The following is a 23,704-nucleotide window of genomic DNA, read 5'->3' on the forward strand; positions in this document are numbered from 1 at the left end:
AGACTAAAAAAAAAATGAAATCCATGATTCTTTTTTAAAAATTTTTATTTATTTTTGAGAGAGAGGCACAGAGCATGAGCAGGGGAGGGGCACAGAGAGGGAGACACAGAATCCAAAGCAGGCTCCAGGCTCTGAGCCGTCAGCACAGAGCCCGACGTGAGGCTCAAATCCACAAACCATGAGATCATGACCTGAGCCGAAGTCGAAGTCGGACGCTTAACCCGACTGCGCCACCCAGGCGCTCCTAAAATTCAATCTTCTTAATATTGCTTCCAAGGCCATTGCAAGATGACACTTTTATTTATGTTTCCAACATCATCTTATTCCACTGCCTCCCTAACTTACCAGGCTCTTGCCACCCTGGGATCTTTTCTACTCCTTGAAGATTTGAAAATTTTCTACAGCAAGACTTTTGCCACTGGAATTCTGGGCCTCAGTTCAAATGTCCCCTTCTCATAGAGACCTTCCCTAAACTCTTATTTACAGGAGACAATCTCAAACCCCTGTGTAGTCTCTATCTCTCACGTCAACTTACATATTAACTTGATAACACATGCCACAACTTATAGCTGCTTTGCTTATTTACTTACTTTTTTATTTATTATTCCACCAATGAGAAGGTATAAGTAGCACGAGGGCTGGGAACTTTTCAATATTTTGCACCACTTTTTGTCAAATGAACTTACTGTGTGCTTAATAACTATCTGATCATAACCATGGCTCTGATCATTAGGACAAAAGTCTAGGTTGGAAATACAGAGTTGTGATTTGCAAGTAGTGTTTAAAATGACGGGAGTGAATGAGCTCACCCAAGGAGAGCACACAGAATGAAAAGAGGAGAGGTCTGAAGACAAAACTGGGAAAACACCAACGTGGGGTCTGTGGGCTGAAGAACAGGCAGTTCAATGAAAGATCAGCCAGAGAGATAGGACCATCAGGGGAATTTGGTATCACGGAAACCAAGACAGGATGGAGTGCCTATCAAGGAAGGAATGGTCGCTGAATTAAACGCTACTGAGAAATCACGTGAAAACGAACTTGCACAGTACCCACTTGCTTTGGTGCTGAGATACGGACCCCTCTGCTTTCACGGAGAACTGTCGCTAAAGTTTCGGGAGATGAAAACCAACGTGCAGCAGGTTGAATGGGGAAGGCAGCACAATGAAGCGGACAGAGCTAGACCACTGTCCAATGGGAGGAGAGAAAGGCCAGGATAGGGCGCAGAGGGAGGAAATTATTCTAAGCACAGAGGAACCTCGAACAGGTTTACTGTACGGGAGAAAAATGTCCAGTCTCACAGAATGGGGGGTGCGGGCGGGGATGCAAGAAATACGACGGTTATAAGATGCATCGAAGTCGCTGAGGAAATAAAATAGGAAGGACTAGGGTCTAGAGCTTGAAGATAGGGTCTGGCAAGGAAAGCTGAGGGACTCCACGGCTCGGTCACTCGATTTTCTCCACGAGAGGAACTCCGAGGTCATCCGCTTAGGAGGAGGAGGGTAGAGGGCAGACCCCCTGAGACCACGGAAAGTTTGATACAGCACCCGAGAGCCACGGGAGGGGGAGCTGAACCAAACAGGAGCCCCCCCGCCCATGCACGCACACCCCCGACCCCCAGGTTAGAAATTCACTCAGCGCATCCGGGTGTTGTCCTTCAGAAGCCCTTGGGAGCAAGAGTCGCCTCCGTGCTCTCGGCAGTTTCCTGCACGGCCGCCCGCCCAGCCCGTCCTGTAGGAGGCGTTGTGCCAAGCAAAGCGGGCAGAGCCCAGTGCGGCCGCCAACCGGCCTGCCAGACAGGGGGCTCTCTCTCCCGAGAGACGGGTCCCAATAGGCCTTGCGGCCCATGACTCAGAGCCCAGGTCTGTGACGTGCTACTCCGTCGCCCTGACAAAGGCCAGGGTGGCGCGTCGGCCTCACGCCGTGTCAGGAGAACGGGTGGGGGAGAGAGGAAGGCCGAAGGGGAGGCCAGGACTGGGCGAGGACTGAAGCAGGACCGACGGGGCAGGCGGTGAGGGGCGGATCCGGAGCCCAACGGCAGCGGAGGCCAACTTCCAGCGGCGGAGGCGGCCCGGTCGGCTGACTAGGCCGCAGCGGCCATGGCAGTGGATTTCGGCGACCCCAAGAGCGGCTTTCGCCACAACGAGGTGGTGGGGTTCATCAACGAAGAGGTGCTCAGTAATGGCGGCGGTCCAGACTTCTACGTGACCTTCTGCTCGAGGCCCTGGAACGAGATCGAAGACGAGCTGCTGTCCGTCGTGGCCGACCCGCAGGTGCCGCGCGCCGTCAAGAGGGCCTACTCCTGGAGCGCGCTGGCCTTGAGCGTGCGTGCGGCCGCGAGGCAGCAGGAGCAGCAGGGGCGCCGGATCCAGCGGCTGCAGGAGCAGCTGGAGGAGCGCGAGACCACCACCTGGGCCCTGGCCTCCCAGCTGCAGCGGCTGCGCGAGGAGCGCGAGCAGGCGCTCTCGCAGCTGCGCGGCGCGCAGCACCACCTGCAGCAGGCGCTGGACGAGCGCGAGGCCCTGCGCGGGCAGCTGCTCCACACCCAGACGCGGCCCCCGCAGGTCTGGCCTCAAACACAGCAGCTCGCGACCGCGAGCGAGGTGTGGCCCCTGACCTTGGAGGAGCGGAGCGACGTGCTGGCCGCAGCTCGGCTGCAGCGTGAGCGGGATGCGGAGATGCAGAGCGAGGCCCGGACGGCCTCGATGACGGCGACCACGATGCCCGGCGTGCTTCACGTGCCCAGACCGCCGTATCCCTGGGCCCAGGTTGTTCAACCCCCTGTGCCGATGCCGTTCCCCATGCCGTTCCCGGTGGCGTTCCCCCATCCCCCACCTCCCCCACCCAGAGTCGTGGCAGAAGCAGCGTCAGGAGCGGCGTTCCCACCCCAGAGTTCTCCTGGGGGCGTCTGCCCCCCGGGCATGTGGCCTGCGTTGGGGTCCCAGGAGGAGACGTCCCTGCCGTGGGACCAGAGGAGCCACGTCCAGGAGGAAGGTCCCGTGAGGTCCCACTTGGTAAACCCCTCAGGGGACACCTGGAGCCACGGAGACGCGATGAAGCAACCACCGCAGGGCCTGATGCCCGAGCAAGAAGATGGTAAGAAAGCCTTTGAAACCCAGTGAAAGGAGAACCCGCCTGAGACCTGGGGAGGAGGGATTGGGACTGCCCATAGCGTAGGGCGCGATTAAGCTTTCGGGATGCTTGGCTTCGGGGGGGGGGGGGGGGGAAGAATGCAAGGAAGTCTGTATACTAAGCCACGTGAGAAGCCTTGACCCCAAACAAGCTCCTCACCGAATTTAGGCAAGTAGGAAAGAATGGAGACATATTCCAAAGAGAAATCAATTTCTGGAAGCCCCCTCTGATCAAAAACTGCCTCTTTTATTTATATCATAGAAAAATCAAAAACGCCCCAAATTGTTCTTTATCCTACCATCAAGCAATAACCATTTTTAATTCCTTAATCTAGCTATTTCCACAGGTGGATCTCTTTCCCCAGTTTCATATTACACGTGTGTGTGTGTGTGTAATGTGTGTTTTCTTTTTAAATATAATCTATTGTCAAATTGGCTAACATACAGTGTGTACAGTGTGCTCTTGGTTTTGGGGGTAGAGTCCCGTGATTCATCGCGTCCATACAACACCCAGATTCTATTGAATATGTTAATTAATCATTTAAAGGAAAATTCCTCCGGCTGCATTTAAGTTCACAGGTGGCGGACCCTGGATGGCTCTTACCGACTGGTTGACACCCTGGAGAGGCTGTCGGGAGGAAACACTCTTTTTCTCTTTTATGTGTTCTCATTAACCTCCTCTCTCCCACAATAGCAGGCCGGCGGCTAAGAACAATCACACGTTTAGAACACACACCCGGGACGCTTTTCCTGGAGAATGCTGTTGTTACGCCGTGAACTGCAGCAGGGTTCGTATTTGTTTCTTGATTTGTTTTTACAACATTCACCGCTGAGGGCCTGTTCTTTGTGTCTCTAAGCTCCAGGAACCTTCCGTGAAGTCGAAGAAACCCCAGCTCCCAGCGTGTGAATGAACCCTCCTGAAATACCCGCTGGCTCCCAGCAGGCCTCACCTCAGTGAGACCTCCACTGCCTGGAGCTAGTAGAGTGTGAAGAAATCAGGGAAAAGGCGACATTCTGGCACACATCTTGGAACAAGGGAAAGCAGACAGATTTTGTTAGCATTGGAGGCTTCTGTTGCAAAAAAGGGTGCGGCAGCAGATTTCAAAGGGTCAGTGGGAGGATAGTATTAAATTTTATAGGTTATAGTGAGTTTGTTGAATTTCATTCATTAATTCATTGAACAAACAGTTCTTAATTGGTCAGTACCTGTTAGTAAGTACAATTATATGTTAGGTGTCTGGTGCACGCACTATAAACCAACGGAACGACTTTGGTTAGATGACAGAAGAGCCTAATCTGAGAGCCCGTATACACCGGCGGGGGGCGGGGGGTCTTTGCCCCACACGTAGTACGGCTTTGGGGCGGACCCGGTGGAAATAACATCAAGATCCATTTCGATGATTCTGGAGGCGTCATCAGAGACACTTCCGTGGCAGGGCTGGAATGACTGTGCCGCCCAGTGCATCAATCCCAACGGAGATGGATAGGCGGTGGCGAAGATGGCGAAATTAGCCTCACAAAAGTAAAGGCGGGACTTTTCTGACAGTCCAGCTGATTCCCTCCCTTGAGAAGCACCGTTATTTTCCGGGTTGTCCGAAAGGGCTGCATACTTGAGCCCTCAGCCTCGGGCCTCCCTATCCCAAGCCCCTTTCCAGTCAAGAGTGGATGAAGAACAAAATGGATTCCGAGGGCAGACGTCGTGCCATGGACGGTGCTTCTCTCGGGAAGGCTAACTGGATTAAAAAAGAACTGCACCAACATTTTTGGGAACGCCCCCGGGCCCCTTCTCTTCCATTGGCTGTCCGCTCCCCTGAGGTGGGGGGAGCCCCGGGGGTGGGAAGTTCGACGGTCTCCAGTCTGAACAAAAGGTGTTCTTGAGTTCCCCCCGGAAATCCCGGCCCACCAAGCTCAAACTCTTGTCAGAGGTTTCTGATCGTAACAATAAAGAGCGTGCACCGGCCTGCCTTGTCTCCTGGGTGCTGTGTCTCCTCGGGGCAGGCAGTTGAAACCTGCATCTTCCCACGGTCCCACCGAAGTGAGGGAAAGTTCGATCCCACAGACTATTAGGGGGCCTCTCCTCTTCCGGCCGGTCACCCAAGAATGGGAGGAGGAGGAACGTCCCTGAGGCCTTCAGTCCACTGTGATCGTCCCTGCGCCTCTCACTGTCCGCGTCCTCTCACAGTCCCCTGAAGGCGGGCCTCTCTGCTGCTCCTGGGCCCGTGGGGCACTAGAGGTGAGGTGGAGAGGGGGCTTCTGTCTAGGCCGGGAGCCCGAATGCCTGTGTCCAGGCTCCCCGTGTGCACCAAGAAGCCATTTCCCCGAGGCCCCGTCTCCTAGACGTCCAACGAGCAGAAATTTCCCTTCTGCGTTTCTGTCCCGCAAGGCACTGTCCCCTCCCGCCTATGCATAATCCCATCGAGGTGCTCAGATTCCGGAAAACAGCCAGGTTCTGGCAGAAATGTTCCCAGAGGCAAACGGAGTGGAGCCTGGCTGCCTGCTTGGTATAGGGACAGGGAAGGGGCAGAGAACTGATCCTACCCCACCAGCTTTTTCTCTCCCCTCAGTCCTGATAACCGGCAGGCCTTGCTTACTAGAAGGGAGCCCTAGGGAGGAAGAGAACCATCAAGGACATCAACCCAGAGCTAGGTTTTCTGGGTTACGGGCTGGTTTTGTGATACTCGTGTGTGCTCCTAGCTCCCTGGGATTTGGGGAGGATGGGACACAGGTGGGACTTGGGAATGTTACAGTATATTCTTTTTCTTTTTTCTTTTCTTTGTTCTTTTCTCTCTTTTTCTTTTCTTTTCCTTTTTATTAGAAAGAGAGTGCACACGAGCAGGAGAGGGGCAGAGAGAGGAAGAGAGAGAGAATCCCAAGCAGGCTCCATGCTGTCAGCACAGAGCCCGACTTGGGGCTCAAACTCACGAACCGGGAGATCATGAGCCGAAATCGAGTCAGATGCTTACCTGACTGAGCCACCTGGGTGCCCCAACAGCACATTTTTATCTCGTGGTCCTCAGTGGGTGGTTTCTGGACCAGCAGCATCAGGATCACCTGGGAACTTGTTACAAATGCAAATTCTTGAGCACCACCCCAGACCTGACTCCAGAAGTTCAGGGAGTAGGGCCTAGCAGGGGTTTCTGGTGCCTGCTGAAGTTCAAGAAACTTTGTTTGTAATCCATAGCGTAATGTGAACAAATCACCCTAGATTTCATTACGGTTGGTTCATTTAGGGCTTCACAACTCACTCCGCTGTCCATCGGAATGTCTTCAGATCTGTGCGAAAGCAGACTCCTCCCTGGGAATAGCTCCTCCAACGCTCTGTGTGATTTACCCACTGTTGCAGGGCTTTTTTTTTTTTTTTATAAAAACCTCCAGAAATCTTTGGCCAGAATCATTGAGGTTGGCTCTCAGTTATCCCTTGATTCTGGGCCGGGCACATGCACGTAAAAGCAGTGAAGCTATTTAAGGGAAGAGCCTGGGCTTTGGGGCCAGAGAGACCTGGGTTCATATACCTATTCTGCCATTTACTAGCTGTGTGACCTTGAACAAACTACTGAATTTCTCAGACCCCCCAAAAAGTGTTGGCTCCCTTCTTCTATCCTTATTGTTTTGCTCTGTGATGATGGGGTAACAGGTGTAAAGGATACCCAGCGAGTGCCCACTGACACCACTGAGTGCCGACTATGTGACACTTTATGGCCATTATCCCACTGGTGACAGTCACTGCTCTGTGAAGTATAGGTATAGTAGATTCCTCTATTAATTGTTCTTCGAGGAGGATATTTTAGTCCCATTTTACAGATATGGCAAGTCAATAACTTACCCCAAACCATTCAGGTGGGAGTTGGTGAAGCCTAGGTCCTGATCTGCCTGGCACCAAACTCCATGCCCTTTCTACCATGTTACCGAGCCTCAAACTTCTGCCCTTCCCAACTAATAGCCGTTGACAGGGTCTGTCAATACCTTGACTGGTAGAATTGGCCGTAGTGAAAGGACCCTAAGTCACAGAGGCAGTCTGCTGGAGGGGGAAGGGGCGGGAGAAGGCACGAGTCAGCCTCGGCGGCTAGGGAGTGTTGGTGATAGGAAAGAAGGTGCTGGAAGAAGAGGATTGTGGCCATGGCTCCCACGGGCGTCAGCCTGGTGAGACGTGCAGGGACAGAGATACAGAAGACGAGCGTTGCGGGGCACTTGCGGCTCGCAGCCCCACCTGCACAGCCCGGGGCCGTCCCCGCTCCCACTGCCACTCATCTCGGCTGCGGAGGGAACGGCTCGCGTGGCACCCTTCCTGCGGGGCCTCTGCAGGCAGCGTGGGGGACAGTGGAGAGACGGGGACATGGCCGCTCAGGGGTCACAGGAGGCGGCGGCGGGCCACGAGAAACGCACCTCTGCTTCGCTCCGGGGATGGCAGGGCCGCGCGGGAAGCACGGGAGAGGCCGGGTGACCGCACTAAGGAACAGTGGGAAAGCAACGCATGTTTCTTTGAACTAAATGTGCTCCCCGTGAGGGGAGAGTCCTGATATCCGGTAGGAGTAGAGGCTTCGTCCCCTCACGGAGCCGGCTCACCTCTCTGAGCAGAATGGCCAGAGAGAACCGAGGAGATTCCACACTCGCTCTCTTGGATTGACCAAAACAGAAATATAAAAAGCAGCTGAAACCACCCACAATCCCCAAACCTGGGGCTGACTGCTGTTTACATTTTAATGTATTTGTTTGATATACATACAGACACATGTACATGGATGTATATGCACACACACCAAATGGGACACGTTACGTACTTTTTGGTAGCCTCCTCGGCTGCACAAGTGCTGGTTCCAATCTGGACCCCTCTTGTGGTGGACTCTGTGCCCAGCACGGGGGCGGGGGGTGGGGTGCGGAGGTGGGAGGAGGGCGAGAAGCCCTCACAGACATGATATATATGAATTTATTTACTGAAACAGAATAATGGTACGTAGTTCTTTCCAACACTTGTTTTTCCCTTCACAGTAAGACATGAGCAGTCTCATATTCATATTGAGAATGTGACTTTAAATACATTTTAAGTTTTATTTATTTTGAGAGAGCAAGAGACAGCACATGGAGGAGGGGCAGAGAAACAGGGAGAGAGAATCCCAAGCAGGCTCCTCGCTGTCAGCACAGAGCCCAATGTGGGGCTCGAACCCACGAACCAGGAGATCACGATGTGAGCCCAAACCAAGAGTCGGATGCTTAACCGACTGAGCCACCCAGGCGCCCCTTGAGAATGTGATATTATTAAATTTTTTTAATGTTTATTTTTAAGAGAGAGAGAGTGTAAGCTGGGGAGGGGCAGAGAGAGAGGGAGACACAGAATCCGAAGCAGGCTCCAGGCTCCCGGCGGTCAGCACAGAGCCCGACGCAGGGCTCGAACCCACGAATGAGGAGATCATGACCTGAGCCGGAGTCAGATGCTTTACCAACTGAGCCACTCAGGCGCCCCAAGAATGTGACTGTAAATGACCGTGTAACATTCGGTCACGTGAATATTTCCATTTACTTAACTAGTTCTATCTTACTGGGCATTTAGATTGTTTTAAAATTTTTATTTTCACACTCAACATTGTATTAGTATGCACAATATTCTGTACCATGGCTAAAAGTGAATGTCATCACCAAAAATATCCTAACGAGTTAGAAAAATACTTGTTTTAATTTCTTTCTTTGCTTACTAGGAAGATGGAACAGTATTTCAAGTTACTTATTCATTTATACTCTTCTATCATGATTTAGCTATTCATGTCCTTATTCAAGTTCACTCGTGGAATATTCATCTTACCCTGTATTTGATAGTAACCTAACCTTTTGTTATACTTAAGATTGCAAGTATTTTTCCTTGTTTCTGGGTTGTCTTTAAATTTGTGCCTGGTGACGTTTTGATGATCAGAAGTATTAAATTTTTAGATGTTGAGATCTTTTCCACTGGTATTTCTTCTTTTTCTTAGGAAGGCCTTCTTTATTTTGAGGTAAGATCTACAGCCATCTATATTTGATTCTATATCTTTTAAAGTTTTCAAAAATGTCTTTCTTTTTAGCTTACTTATTTTGAGAAAGAGTGCCCACATGAGTGGGGAGGGGCAGAGAATCCCAAGCAGGCCCCAAGATCTCAGTGCAGAGCCCGACGTGGGGTTCAAACTCACAAACCGTGAGATCGTGACCCGAGCTGAGATCCAGAATCGGACACGTAATGTGACTGAGCCACCCAGGTTCCCCCCAAAATATAAGCCTTTAATCAGTCTTGAATTTATTTTGGTACTTATTGTGAGGGAGATGTCTAAATGTAATTAACCTTGTACCTCAGCTACAATGTTCTACTTTTTCCCCTCTGATCTGAAAAGAACATCACACACAAACACACACACAAGTTGTTGTCTGTTAAAACTGTTGGTCTATTCTTAGTTAAGATCTCAGGGTTGTGGGATCAAGCCCTGTGTTGGGTTCTGCATTGAGTGTGGAGCCTACTTGAGATTCTCTCTCTCTCTCTCTCTCTCTCTCTCTCTCTCTCTCTCTCTCTCCCCCCCATATTCCTCTCCCCTGCTCATGCTCTCTCTCTCTCTCTCTCTCAAAAAAAAAAATGCAATGCAAGTTATCACTCATCGATCTTTTTCTAAATTTCCCAGGGAGTCATCACCTGTATATTCTCTCAGGTGAAGGTTTGTAATTTAACTCTCTGTTCCTTTGAATCCCAGGTGTACTTCCTTCATTTGAATTCTGGGAGACTTACCCTATAACTTCATAGTTCATTCTTCTGTTTTTAAACCCAGTTTGAGTGAATTTCTGTTCCCAGAGTTTTTATCTCAGTCCTAATCTACTTCCTGTGTCTGTGATCTTGTCTAAAAATTCAACATCTACCAACTAAATATTTTGTTTGACCTCTATCATCTTTAGAAAGAAGATCTCCATCTATATCATTTAAAAAGTCCACGTTTGGGGCGCCTGGGTGGCTCAGTCGGTTGAGTGTCCGACTTTGGCTCAGGTCATGATCTCACGGTTCATGAGTTCGAGGCCTGCATCAGGTTCTGTGCTGACAGCTCAGAGCCTAGCATCTACTTCAGATTCTGTGTCTCCCGCTCTCTCTGCCTCTCCCCTGCTCGTGGTCTGTGTCTCTCTCTCAAAAATAAACAGTAAAAAATTAAAAAATAAATAAAATTTAAAAAAATTAAAAACCCATGTTTATTGCCTTACTAATGTATTTGGTGGCATCGTGTTATCTAGTTTTCCTTAAAACCCTACTAGATGGCTAATAGTACCATCTCCATTTTACAGATGGACAAACCTTGGCTTAGAGGTTAGGTAACTTGCCCAAGGTCGTACCGCCACTGTGTGGTAAGAGCCAGGACTCGGGTTCTGTTCTCGCACACCTGCCATGCTATACCATAAAGCATTTAAAAGAAAGGAAACTGAATGCTAAACGCTGTCTGCTTTAAAAGTGAAACGTATGGCAACCAGACATAGGCTTCTGTTTCCGGAATTGAAAACGACACAAGAACCCTGTCATACTACAGGGAGGCTGTCACAGCAGAGTACCGAAAAGCTCTGCGTCTGAATCCCAGATGCGCTCAATGGACTACAGGTAGATGGTGTAGCACTCTCCACAGTGCCTGTCACACATCAATTTTCAGATGCACATTTGTTCTTTTTTTTTAATGTTTATTTCTTTATTTTGAGAGGGGCGGGGGAGAGGCAGAGGGAATCCCAAGCAGGCTCCACACTCAATGCAGAGCCTGACGTGAGGCTTGATCCCGTGACCCTGGGATCACGACCTGAGCCGAGATCAAATGTCAGACACTTAACCTACTGAGCCACCCAGGCACCCCACGTTTGTTCACTTTTATATCTGAAACCCATGGGGTTCTCACAACCAGTTTAACTGGCAGCATTTACCTTACAACTGATGGCATCGTAGATGTGATGAAAGCAAGTATTAAGTGCTTAATAAATGTTTAGCGCTTACGCAAGACGACCACTCATATGTTCAGGAAATATTTATTCAGTGTGAACCATGTGTCAGGCACCATTCTAGGGACTGGGGCAGAATAGTAAACCACAGCAAAAATTCCCGCACTCGTGAAGTTTACCTTCCAGCGGGAGACATCCATGAAACAGATTAGCAAGTACGATGTGCAGGGTGTCAGGTGGTGAGATGGGTGATGAGAAGTAAGGGGACCAGAGCAAGGGGAGTGGAAAGTGGGGGTGGGGTGGGGAGCGCCATTTTAAATAGGGTGGTCAGGGAGCGCTTCACGGACCGTGGGGCATTCGAAAGGAGAGCTGAGTGGGATGACAGGGTGATACCTGAGGAAAGCTAAGGGGAGATCTTTTCAGGTTAAGGCAGAGCAGGTGCGGGGGCCTCAAGCACCCTTAGGGGCTTTGAGGAATAGCGGGCGGGCCATCTGGCTGAAGTGGGGTGGGTACAGAGGGGCAATGGACGAGCTAAGAAGGGGGGCACTGATTTAAGTACGCGGCTACACATTTCTTGAAATCTTTTCAAAACAGGCTCCAGATCTGAGAGTAGGAACCGCACACCGGGGCTCAGAACCACCTAGCGAGGGCCGCTGGGTGTCACGGCTACACCGCACTTAAAGCCTGGGGACGGCTGCCGGGGGGGGGGGGGGATGGTATTAATTTAGGCAAAGTGAGGGGAGAGACAGTTCCATTTAGTCTCTTAAACACACTAATGCACAGTCAAAATGATTCACGGTGCAGAACAGTTTGAGGGCAGAATGATAATGATACGTGATCAGAATAACTAGATGGGGCTCCTCTGAAAAAAGCGACATTCAGGGCTGAGTGTTACTGATTAGGCACAGCACGAACTGGCCTTGCTCTGATCTTTCAGAAGGCGCGCTGCCACAGCATCTGTCCGCCCCTCAAAGGGGGCTGGACAAAACTCAAGTTATTTTAAGAATACTGAAGAACATCTACAGAACGACCACACACAGGACAGAAGAGTACAGAAGTCAGATTGCTGGAAGCATTTAATGTAAGGCACACGGTTTTTGGTTTTTTGTTTTTTTAAATCTATGGTTTCTTAGAAACCAGAATGCCTAGGGGTTAAGGGCGCGGTCTTGAAGGCAGACAGAGCTGAGCTCAAATGTCGGTGTTGTCACTTACTTCCTGTGTGACTTCCCTTAAGTAACCAACCTAGTCAGGTCATCTGCAAACCGGGAGCGTTACTGCACAACCTCAGCGGGTTGCTCTGAGAATGAAATAATGTGTGTCAAAGTGCGCGGCTCTGCAACAACTCAATGAACCCATGCCTGAGTTTTCCTGCTAAAAATGCACTGTGTTGCATGACGTCTCCAGACCCACAAATGCACATAAGTTTTTTTTTTTTCTTTACTTAACAGTCACTAAACATCTCATAATCAGAAAATGAAGCCCTATTACTCAGGAGCTATAGAGCCAGTGTTCAATTCCGTCTGCCATCCAAAACGCACCCTCTGTAAAAAAGGGGTGTGTTGTCATTTAATCCAATGATCTACCGTTTGAGTAGACCAGGTTAAGGAATGTAAAGGAATTTTCAGAAACTGGATAGCTCCTCCTCTGCCCCTGCCGTATCCCCGAGGTCTACCCTGCTCAGAATGCCATGAACTTCAACAATGAGTACAGCGCATCAAGGAAAAGCAGACATAGGCTGAAAGGATGTTTATTTGGAAACTTTTATATTTGTTAGATTTCCATGTTTTATTTTCAGTGTTTCCTTGGAATTTTCATGACCACACAGGCCCCCATCTTTGAAGCGTCTGTACTAAAGGTTCCTGGTGCCTTCTTCCCGATGGCACTTGGTTAATCTGCAGGACCTATGAAATCATACGATTCCTACTGACAATTCAAGAGACTAAAATTTGAGGAACTCGGATTATACAAATCAATCCAAGCTCTTAAGGCTGAGCACATGGAATCAAAATGAAGTTATCCATAGTGATACGGATTGCATAATCTTTATTGTCTTTTAATCCACTGGTCTAAGAATCACACATATCAGATTAAACAGGACTACCACAAGAATGCTTTATTTTGCAGGTACTGATTAGTTCACTAAATTGATATAATCAAAACTTTAGGCAGCAGCAAGCATCAGTTCTTCCAAAGAAGCTTAGGTGAAAAACAATCCTTTATACCCTAGTTCAAAGTCCTACTGTCTGATCCGCTGTTGTACTGACATAAAAATGACCCCAGTGAGCAAAGCTAATACTCAGTTCATAGATTGGGGGCTTCCTGTCTTTGACTGGAATTGAAGCAGCTTTTGTTTGAACCCTCCATTAATATTTTGTATTTTAATCTTCATTCTCAAACAAGAATTAAACACGTTTGCTGATTATCTACTCAGAAGGTAGAAAACTTTTAAATGAAGCCAAAATTTTGAATGTCTCTCAATTTCCAGTTCACATACTTATTAGCAAGGTCACAAGCTGATTTAAATAATCGGGCTTTCTAGACAATCATCTCAAAAATATTTATTGAAACGAAGCCACTGTTCTTTATGCTGCCATCATTTTGACCAAATGACAAATGAGCAATTGTTTTTGCGGGAGAACATTTTAAGAGAAAACTTTCTTTCTACCCTTAGCAAATAGAGGAGAGCTGGAATCTGCAAGTCAGAGCTAGACAGTTCTAAGGGAGAGGTGATCGAGCAAGCTGACTCTATGCCACATTGGAACATATGCTTTCTAGACGAACATATAGATAAGATAATAAAGAAAGATGTGGATGAAGCTTCTTCCTTTTAAACAAAATTTAATAACAAACTAACTTTATTCAAGGTTTAGGCTTCATTTTCTTAATCCATGGAACATTTCTGAAGTGAAGGCAGATCTTTGGAGACTTTGGGTTTTAGTTAGAGATAAAACCGCTTGATAAAATAAACATCTGCCTTAGGCTAATAACAGGTATGCAAAGCAGCCATTTGGGCCCTGGAGGAATACAACACTGTGCTTCCAAATCAAAGGGCAATTCACCAGCCTAGCCCATCAAGCAGGCCCTGGGATGAATGGTTCCCAGTACCTTACTCCAGAAGCCAGAGTCAGTAGAGGTCCCTACAGGGATACAAGTCTATATCAATATCAACAAATTTATATCAAGATCAACAAATTTACAGTATAATCCCAGTCCAGCTTTGGCTAGGCATTCCTCTTACCGATGTCACTTCAGGGCCCACTAGCCTCTAGAGTTAGCACTTGCTGCTGCGTGAACAGAGAAATCAATACATTAAAAAATGTCCATTGGAACGTATTCGTATAGGGAATGGAAGACTGCAGGAGGCACACGAAGTATGTAAGTTTTGGGTTGGTTTTTTTTTGAGGATGAATTAACTTTCTGAACAAGTAAAGGCTCAAGGGAAAAAAAATTCTAAATCATAACCCTAAAAAACCATAAGCCATCCTATATCAACACTTTTTTTTAAAGCTGAAGATTTTCATTCATCCTTCAGCATAAATGTCAAGTCTGAGATAATCAATCTAGTCCAAACTGCAGAAGGCAAAAAAAAAAAAAAAAAAAAAAAAAAGACATCCTTATTAAAATACGGTAGCCACTAACAGTGATGAAAACAGCCAGACTTTTGCTATTAAGCACAATATTCTGAAGCCATTTCTTACTTTCTTTTTTAACAGAAAAATACTAAACAGATTTAAATAATCATGATTAGGAGGTGAGGAAAAGAAGTCTTAATGAACCAAATTTTATGCTTGCCACCAATGAAAATGAATTCATTATGTTCTTGAATTTATTTCCTGAAGCAAGTTAAATTCTCGAACAGCCTTGATTTTGCAAATAACGTCAAACAAAGTAAGCAAAATACCAGTAACCGCAACATACAAAATTATTCTTCCGTAGAAATGCTTTCATAATTGAATCCAGAGGCTTAAAATCGTTATTTACTAAAAAACATACTCTAACCCACAATTTTTCTTCCAATTACATTTTAACAAAGGAAGAAAAAAATAGAAAAAAGAATGGTCCTAATACATTTTTTCTTAAATAAGTGCTACTCATGCCCAAGTTAGCTAGCAATTCACTGAAGTTAGTCTGCATATCTTCAACAATCAATTGCACAGCATTTCCTGGCACCTCGCCAAGGGAAATGTAACTTCTGATGGCAAAAAAAGCACTAGATTTAATTGATTACACAGACTGATAACCAGTACGACTTTTCCTTCTTCCAATCATATAAGAGATAAAGACAACAATTATAAGGAAGCCCAAGGCCACACCCACTGCAACAGGAATAAGAAAGTTGAGGTCAGAGTCAGCAGAACATTCTTCAGCTGTTAGAAAAGAACAGACAGAGAGCAAGGAAATTAGTAAGGAATGCAATTAAGCAGAAATGAGCCAACAAGAAACAAGCATTTCGAAAGTGAATGTAGATTAGTCTTTAATAGCATTACCCCCACGTCCTTATCTTCTTGATATTCACCCAAATATCTCTAAGGAACTGATCTTCCGATATCTCTCATTTTCACTTCATCTCAAATCACATCTAATTCCTCAGTACAGAAAGCAGAAGTTAAGGGATGAACAAGAAAAGAACTGTACTTGCCTAACACGGGAAATTTTTCTGTTTGTCTAATGGCACCAGGAAAAGAGCTGTCATCTGCACTTAACACACCGCCTGTGTGTTTTCCCACTCCCTTTCTCCCTTGCCACAACTATCATCAAAATATAAGTAAGAATTCTGTAGGAGTAATACAATTTAAGTTAAAAAGGACTTTGGATCAAGAAAATGCAGCATAATGTTTCTTTCACACAGGTATCAGGTAGTGAACAGTGGCCTGGAAGAACAGTAGAACCCGAGACATGGCAGTCCATTCCAGGACCACCAGGAAGGCAATGTGTGGTGTAGGTTTTGAGCTGTGGATTCAGACAGAGCCGAGTTCGAATCTCGACTACTTCAATAAGGATTTAAAGGATCTTGGTCAAGTTATTTAAACTGGGCTTCACTTTTCCTCATCTGTAAAAGGGGGATAATAATACCTGTATTTTAGTAAAAGGGGGATACTAATACCTGTATTTTAAGGTATTTGAGGATTAAATACAATTGGATTTCTAAAGCATCTGACACACATCAGATGGTCAACAAGTATTCATTCCCTTCTCTTTTCCTCCCATGTTTATGATCCCATCCAAGGTTTAGGTTTTGAAGCAGCAAGTAGGGATCAAAATAAGAGTGTTCACTATATTTTTATTGGAAAAGCCAATATTCAGTGCCTTCAAAAAGTACTTAAAGTTGGTATCATGTGTTATTTATTGAAAGTAGTTAGTAGAGAAGCTCAAAGTGCCCCATTCTAATGTCACAATTTTATGTTTAAACTAGTTTTACTATTGAGTGACTAGATTTCCTTGGGACAATTTTGATCAAAATGCTAATAATAATGGTTTAACCTCAATGAAGTCACCCTCTTTTCTGTAAAATTATAGGGTGGGGCGCCTGGGTGGCTCAGTTGGTTAGCGTCCAACTCCTGGTTTCCGCTCAGGTCATGATCTCATGGTTCAAGCCCCAAATCGGGCTCTGCACTACAGCATGGAGCCTGCTTGGGATTCTCTCTCTCCCTCACTCTGCCCCTGCCCCTCCCCTGCTCATGCTCTCTCTTGCTCTCAAAAAAAAAAAAACCCACAAAACTTTAAAATTATAGGGTTAGAGGGGAGCCTGGGACTTCAGCTCAGGTCATGCTCTTGTGGTTTGTGGTTCAAGCCCCGTGTCAGGCTCTGTGCTGACAGCTCAGAGCCTGGGGCCTGCTTCAGATTCTGTGTCTCCCTCACTCTCTGCCCCTCCCCCACTCATGCTCGCTCTCTCTCTCTCTCTCTCTCTCTCTCAAAAATAAACAAACATTAAAAAATTTAAGAAATAAAATAAAATAAAATTATAGGGTTAGAGTAAATAGTCTTTAGGGTCCTTTCCAGTATAAACCTAATGCGATTAACATGACATATTTGGTGTGATATATGGTTGAGTAATACCTTGCACTTTTTCCTCTAATTTTACCTTTTATTCCTCTTGTGTTTTTGTCATTAATTAAAAAAAAAAAACACACAAAACAAAACAGAAACCAGTTGCTAAAGGTACTGAGTACATGAATTTCAGTAATGACCATAGCTTTTATTGGAAGGATTTACTATATTTCACTGAAAGCCTTCAGACACAGATGGCTGGGTACGAAGATACTGTCATCAGCGAGTTACAGAAATTCTGAACAAGCCAATATATACACAGAATGAATTAATAAAATAATCACTTCAGTGTGAATGTCTTCTCCCGTCCATTGGTTAAACTTCCTTCTCATTTGTCTATACATTCAATATGCACGCTGTACTTATAATGAGCAGTATGCTTCAATAGGGGCTGATTATCTAGCTCATTTTAATGGCAACAGCTTCTCTCTACCCCCCTATCTATGCTCTGCCCCACGGGGGCCTTCTCGAAGAAGCAAGAGCCTAGTTGCTATGCTTCAGTGCCTCCCTTCTGAGATTGCTGTTAGCTTACATTTTATAAGTACCAGTCTGATGACAACACTAAATAGATTTTAATGCTCTAGAGATCAACAAGATGAGGTAGAGAAACACAACACAATCTGTCCTAATTAGTTCATAGAATATTTCTATCTTTCAATGCTAATCAGGCATCCAAAGAAAAGAAAAACACAAGGAAAAACAAGGCAAGTGGTTAAATACGCTTGAATCTTTTCAGTCTATGTTGCAGAAAAAGAAGCAGTTTTTTTTTTTAACTTTAATTCTGAAGCCAGTTTAAAGTTCTGTTGTGGTCTCTTGGGTCTGTTTTTCACTCAGGGAAAAGTCACAAGCCTGAGATCCTGGCTTCATCCTTAAATCAAACTCAAAGAAAACAGCAAGTCACATAACCTAAAAAATGTTGATGGTCCTGAGGACATTCGACTAAAAACCAAGTTTGAGCATATTTGATGGGCATTTATGTCACAGCGATATTTATTGAATGAGCTATATGCAAAAGTACTGTGATGAGTTTAAATCAGGATAGTTCTAATATTAAAACAGAACACTGGTAGTGAAACAGGATTTATTAATTCCATTAAGAGACAGCTACATATTTTATTCTTATAATGGCCAGGTTAATAAGTTTAAGGCATCTGAGGTTAGGATCAAAATTTGGCCAAGGCCTCTAAAAGGGTAGACCTTAACACAACACACACCAATGTTTTTAACCAGCTTGTCTTCAGGACCAGTAAATACAGTATTTAATTTTAAGCTGATAAAAGAGAATAGTTTTTATTCATAAAGACTTATCTCTAAATGCTGGGACTGATTTCAAAAGTTTCAACACATCAGTCTTAAGAGAGCAACGTGTTTCAAAATTGAAAGGCAAAAAAACTTATGTGCATGTATTTTTATATAATCAATCAAACTACAGGTTCTAGAATTGCTCATATCCAGCGTGATGGCGCTTGAGACCAATAAAGTAAGCCAGCAACACTAGAATAAGTACTCCTGCCAATGCTGCTCCCACCGCTATGGGCACAAGGAAGTTGTCGTCATCTGCACTGCAGTCTTGAGCTAGACATGGAGAAAGGACAATTGAGAACAGAAACAGTGACAAAATTTCAAATCTGCAAATGTTAGGTTAAAATGACAGCACTTCCTGACACGCGTATTTGTCTCTGACGCCAAGGGAACAAGTCACTGGCACTCCTTATCGGCAAATGAGATGTTCCACCAAAGCGATTTTCCAAATAACCAAATCGTACACTGTTAAGGACCTCCCCCGCCCCCCTGCAAATGCAGTCATTTTGGATGAAAGGTACATAAACTGATCACATACACTTTCCAGGTTTCTTAAACGGAAGATAATGATACACAGAATGAATCTTTCCTTGATGACCAGGCTGTGAGCTTTCAGAGGCCAACTGTTATAATGTAGAAGCAGCAGAGTGCCCAGAACACTGCAGATTGTGAAGCATTAATGCAAGGAGCCAACTGAACAGCCATACAAAGCAGACATATGAACTCAACACGTAGCAACCTGAGGTCATTGAGCAGAAAGGAGAAGCTGACCCTGATAGCATAGCTGCCTGCCTCTGGTGTGAGTCAGACAAGAAAAGCAGGGGTTAGGATCTCAAAATGTGCTGTGATGGGGTGGCAGCCCACAAAGGGCCATGGAAGTGTTTCAGAGGCACACTCAACTCGGCCTTGTTACACAAGGCATACTTTGAAAGGGGTGACACTGGTGACTGAGGAATGAGCAGGAACCGGGGCGCCTGCGTGGCTCAGTCAGCTGAGTGTCAGACTCTTAGCTCAGGTCATGATCTTGTGCTTCGTGAGATCGAGCCCCGTGTTGGGCTCTGTGCTGAGAGCACAGAGCCTACTGGGGATTCTCCCCCTGCTTCTCCCTCTGCCCCTCTCCTCCCTCTCCAAAAAAAATTTATGAGTAGAAATTAACCATGCAGATAATGCGGGAAGGGCATTCCAAGTATAAGAAACAGCACATACCAAAATATGGAGGGCAAGAAAACATGGCATTTCGGGGGAAATGCAAGCAGGTTGGCATAGCTAGGATGGATCAAGAGGTACTCTTGGCTGGAAAAGCAGCAGAAAAAGGACTCCAGGACCAGCTCACAAAGGCATTCTATGCTCTAGGTAGCCCGGCCTCATACTGATGGGGGAAAAAAACAGTGTAGTAAGATTTTAACCAGGATATTGTTTTGGAAGTTACGGCAGCTGCAGGACTGGAAGTGAGGAGGCGTCTCTATTGCTAGAGGCCAGAAGACCAATAATATGGTCCCGAACCGGGTTAACGAAGCACAGATACAGAAGGGGACAGACTAGCGATCCAATGAGAAGGCAGAATTGACCACACAGATATTGGGGGTGTGGTAGGAGGTAATAAAATGGCTTTCAATTCCACACTTGAGTGATTATGTAGATACTGGTGCCGTTCATCATGATAGGGAATACAGGAGGGAGAATCTGTGCATTCAGATTTGTTTGTAGTTATTTTTATGTGTGTGGGCTGGGTTTTTTTAATTTATCTATTTTATTTTTGTGAGTGTGGGCAGGGTGGAGAGAAATATGTGGAAGAGGGAGATGGTCAGTTTTGGCCTGCCTGTGTCCCAACCGAGTGGTTGATGAACCTAAGTGACAATAAAAACCAGGGACACATTTATGTCTCAGCAAGGGCAAACAGAATTTAAAAAGGACCAGAGACAAAACCCTTGGGAACACTAATATTTGAGGAATAAAGGAGCAAGGAAAAGAAATAGAAAAGGCATGTAGAAAGTGGTGCCACAGAAGCCAAGGAAGGAAACAGCTTCAATCAGCATGGAAGAATAGTGAAAAATATTAGAGAACCTACTGGATCTCTAGCAATATGGAAGGTGTTGGCTGTGAGTCCAATTGCTATAGGTTTAGGAGCAAAAGGAAAGTGATCGGTTGGGAGATCAACGACTTGGGATGGGGAACCGTTCAGTAGTCGTTCTGACAAGTTTAGAAGAGAGGACAAGGAAGTAGGTAGTTAGAAGAACAAAGGCTAGCTTTAGGGTGGAAGAGACTTAAATACAGTCTGTAGACCAAGGGAAAGAGCCATTAACAATTGACTGAAGACGGGGCGCCTAGGTGGTCCAGTGGGTTAAGCGTCCAACTTCAGCTCAGGTCATGATCTCACGGTTCGTGGGTTTGAGCCCCGCGTCGGGCTCTGTGCCGACAGCTCGGAGCCTGGAGCCTGCTTCGGATTCCGTGTCTCCCTCGCTCTCTGCCCCTCCCCCACTCACACTCTGTCTCTCTCATTCTCCCTCAAGAATAAATAAACATTAAAAAAAGTTAAAACAGGGGCGCCTGGGTGGCTCAGTCGGTTAAGCGTCCGACTTCAGCTCAGGTCACGATCTCGCGGCCTGTGAGTTCGAGCCCCGCGTCAGGCTCTGTGCTGACGGCTCAGAGCCTGGAGCCTGCTTCCGATTCTGTGCCTCCTTCTCTCTCTGCCCCTCCCCCTTTCATGCTCTGTCTCTCTCTCAAAAATAAATAAACATTAAAAAATTTTTTAAAAAAAAGTTAAAACAAACAAACAACAACAAAACAAACAATTGACTGAAGACAATGGTACAAAGTCGCCTAGGAGGCAGGTGAAATGGGATCCTGGAAGCACCGAGCAGGAAAAGAAAAGCGACCGAGAGTGGAGAGGAGGAAGCAATGGTACAGATGGAGGTACACCTGCAGAGAAAGGCAGCTGGGATGTTGAACCATCACTTCTACTTTCCATTTCCTTGCCTCTTACTGCCCTAGCTTGCAATCTACCAGGGTTTGAGAAATCAGATACTTAAGCTCGTTAGAACTGTGTCGAAATAAGAACGGACAGGCTACAAGGCAATTCTGATTGTGCCTACATTTAAGAAATGGGCCAGGCTTTTGCTAGCCTCTGGGGCAATAACTGGGAACAGGATGCAATCCTGGAGTTTATGGACTTTATGATATCGGCTTTGGCTGCCAGCTCAATGATCTTTTTTACTTGCTTCTTGGTTCTGTTAGAGATCCAGATAGCGGAGATTGCCAGATGTGACTTGTGAGTATATGGGCAGGAGCACCCGGTGAGCTGACTCCTCCCCTTCAATTTCCCAAATTACCACCCAGCATATAAACTATGAGGTGACATGAACCATAAAGTATTATGCCTTGGATGTAATATAACTGGGTTTTTAAAAAATTCATTAGCAGATTAATTTCTTATTCTGGCAACGGATTCATAGTCCTCTCTTTCCCAAATTGGGTATTTGACCTAGTACTGAAACGACTTTCATAAATACTGCCAATAAGGCTTTCATGTAAGACAAATATTCCCAGAGTAGATCAAAAAGGCAATTCCACTAATACAAAGACCTTTCTCGATGCTGTCACTTACTTAAAATGCTCTCAATTAGTATGTGAAGTATTAATTTATAATAACTATTGATTTTACGAATTCAGCCTTTAAAAATTCTTTAGGTGATGGAAAGAAATTTTGGAAAACAGTAATTTCAACAGGATCACATCCTGAAGGAAAGAAAATCTCTCAGGTCATTTTGACCTGATATATTTGCAAAATGTAGACTTGAGACCCATACTGAAAATATTTCTGGAGAAACAAAGAGTGTATTTGTGGAAGAGTTCAATAATTAATTACTGAAGCACTGAAGATTTTTAAAGATAAAAAGGTTTCACGGCCGCTGAAATTTCAATGAAAAGTTTCATATAGATTAAAAATTCTATTAATCCTCAATTTTCTGTTAGCTCAGAAATTTTTCAAAAACTATTTTCAGTGAACAGTTTTCAGTCGGAAAGCGGAGATATACATTTGTGACAAAATATAAAACAAACTCATCTTAAAAACCAACTGCCTCAAAATTTCTCTTTGGAAGAATCAGCATTAAGAATCATATTTTTTTAAAGAAATTTTTAATGTTTATTTTTGAGAGAGAGTGCACAGGTGCACAAGCAGGGAAGGCGCAGGGAAAGAGGGGGATAGTGGATCTGAAGGGGCCCCCACACTATCCGCAGAGAGCCCGATGCAGGGCTTGAACTCACCAAAGGAACCGTGACATCATGACCTGAGCCGAAGTCAGAGGCCTAACTGACAGAGCCACCCAGGTGCCCTAAGAATCATAGTCTTATGTGACACCTAATTATATACCTTTTAGTTCTACAAACTGTTTGAAGTGTATCACATGAACCTGAAGATACTTGAAGCTACTCAGTATTACCCAAACATGTCTATGCTAGTTTTCAAAAACAAGATATGGTAATTATTGATGCAGAAAGCTAGTTACCAGAATAAAAGAGATGGGTGGGAGCAAGAGGAGCCCAAGATAATTTAACATTATCTACTTAAAGAAACAAAGATGAAATGCTAAAATCTTAAAAAATATCTGAGTCTTACAAGAATTCCTCCCGAAAAGTGCAAGAAGCTTCAGATGGTATATTTTACGCTGTATATAAAGTATGCTCTTGATTATATCTAGTAGCTTCTTTTCAGATTTGTTCTAAAAATACTCAAAATTTTCACTGAAATGGAAACTATCACTCAAAGAAATCAAGAGTAACAGGATTTTAAAGCCCTCAGCCCCCAGATGAAGAAATGGAGACCCCAGAAGTTAAGCAGCTTGGCCAAAGTCACATGGCAGCTAGTAGCTGGAAGTTGTGACAATTAACTGGCAGTCACATGGCTGAAGTGGGCAATCCAGAGGAAAGTTAGGTTGGCAACGCCAGGTTGCCAAGTTTTTGTGTGTACTAGGTGACTGGGAAGCTAGGTGAAAATTGGACGATTCAAGTATTTTAGGGTGATCTGAGAGAGTGATTGCACCCAATCTTATTTTGGTTCAGATCAAGAGCTGGGTTTGTATGGCTGCAACGTACAGCTACTATCTATAGATATTAAATATCAGCCTCAACTTAGAGAGTTGAGAAAAGTGAACAAAGAGGGGCACCTGGGTGGCTCAGCCGGTTAAGCATCCGACTTCGGCTCAGGTCATGATTTCACAGTTCATGAGTTTGAGCCCCACATCGGGCTCTGTGCTGACTGCTCAGAGCCTGAAGCCTGCTTCGGATTCTGGGTCTCCCTCTCTCTCTGCCCC

General features: G+C 45.6%; 2 protein-coding genes and 1 long non-coding RNA gene across 3 annotated transcripts in view; 1 reads left to right on the top strand and 2 right to left on the bottom strand.

Moving 5' to 3' along the window:
• Positions 1 to 1,725, bottom strand: part of LOC122235528 — a 34,341-nt gene extending 32,616 nt beyond the window's left edge. The window contains exon 1 of the long non-coding RNA XR_006213585.1: positions 1,613 to 1,725. This is a non-coding gene — a long non-coding RNA (uncharacterized LOC122235528). The remainder of the gene's footprint in view (positions 1 to 1,612) is intronic.
• Positions 1,726 to 1,731: 6 nt separating this feature from the next.
• On the top strand, positions 1,732 to 5,088 carry LOC122235527 (testis-expressed protein 13D-like). Its single transcript, XM_042975230.1, has 2 exons — positions 1,732 to 3,093; positions 3,986 to 5,088. The coding sequence occupies exons 1-2, from the start codon at positions 2,097 to 2,099 to the stop codon at positions 4,033 to 4,035; spliced, it is 1,047 nt and encodes a 348-aa protein (XP_042831164.1). The 5' UTR covers positions 1,732 to 2,096; the 3' UTR covers positions 4,036 to 5,088.
• Positions 5,089 to 17,237: 12,149 nt separating this feature from the next.
• The window catches only part of LAMP2 (lysosomal associated membrane protein 2), a 36,560-nt gene continuing 30,093 nt past the window's right edge, over positions 17,238 to 23,704 (bottom strand). The window contains 1 exon segment of the mRNA XM_042975229.1: positions 17,238 to 18,665. Coding sequence (XP_042831163.1) covers positions 18,526 to 18,665 — 140 coding nt within the window. The 3' untranslated portion in view covers positions 17,238 to 18,525.

The sequence above is a fragment of the Panthera tigris genome, chromosome X, assembly GCF_018350195.1.
Source record: "Panthera tigris isolate Pti1 chromosome X, P.tigris_Pti1_mat1.1, whole genome shotgun sequence".
In the NCBI taxonomy this organism is placed as follows: Eukaryota; Metazoa; Chordata; class Mammalia; order Carnivora; family Felidae; genus Panthera; species Panthera tigris.

What these genes read in the sequence shown, in the direction of transcription:
- LOC122235527 (XM_042975230.1), top strand. Translation starts at nt 2,097, where the DNA reads ATGGCAGTGGATTTCGGCGACCCCAAGAGCGGCTTTCGCCACAACGAG. An exon ending in GATGCCCGAGCAAGAAGATG is followed by an intron (nt 3,094 to 3,985) that starts GTAAGAAAGCCT and finishes TGTGTCTCTAAG; the next exon opens with CTCCAGGAACCTTCCGTGAA.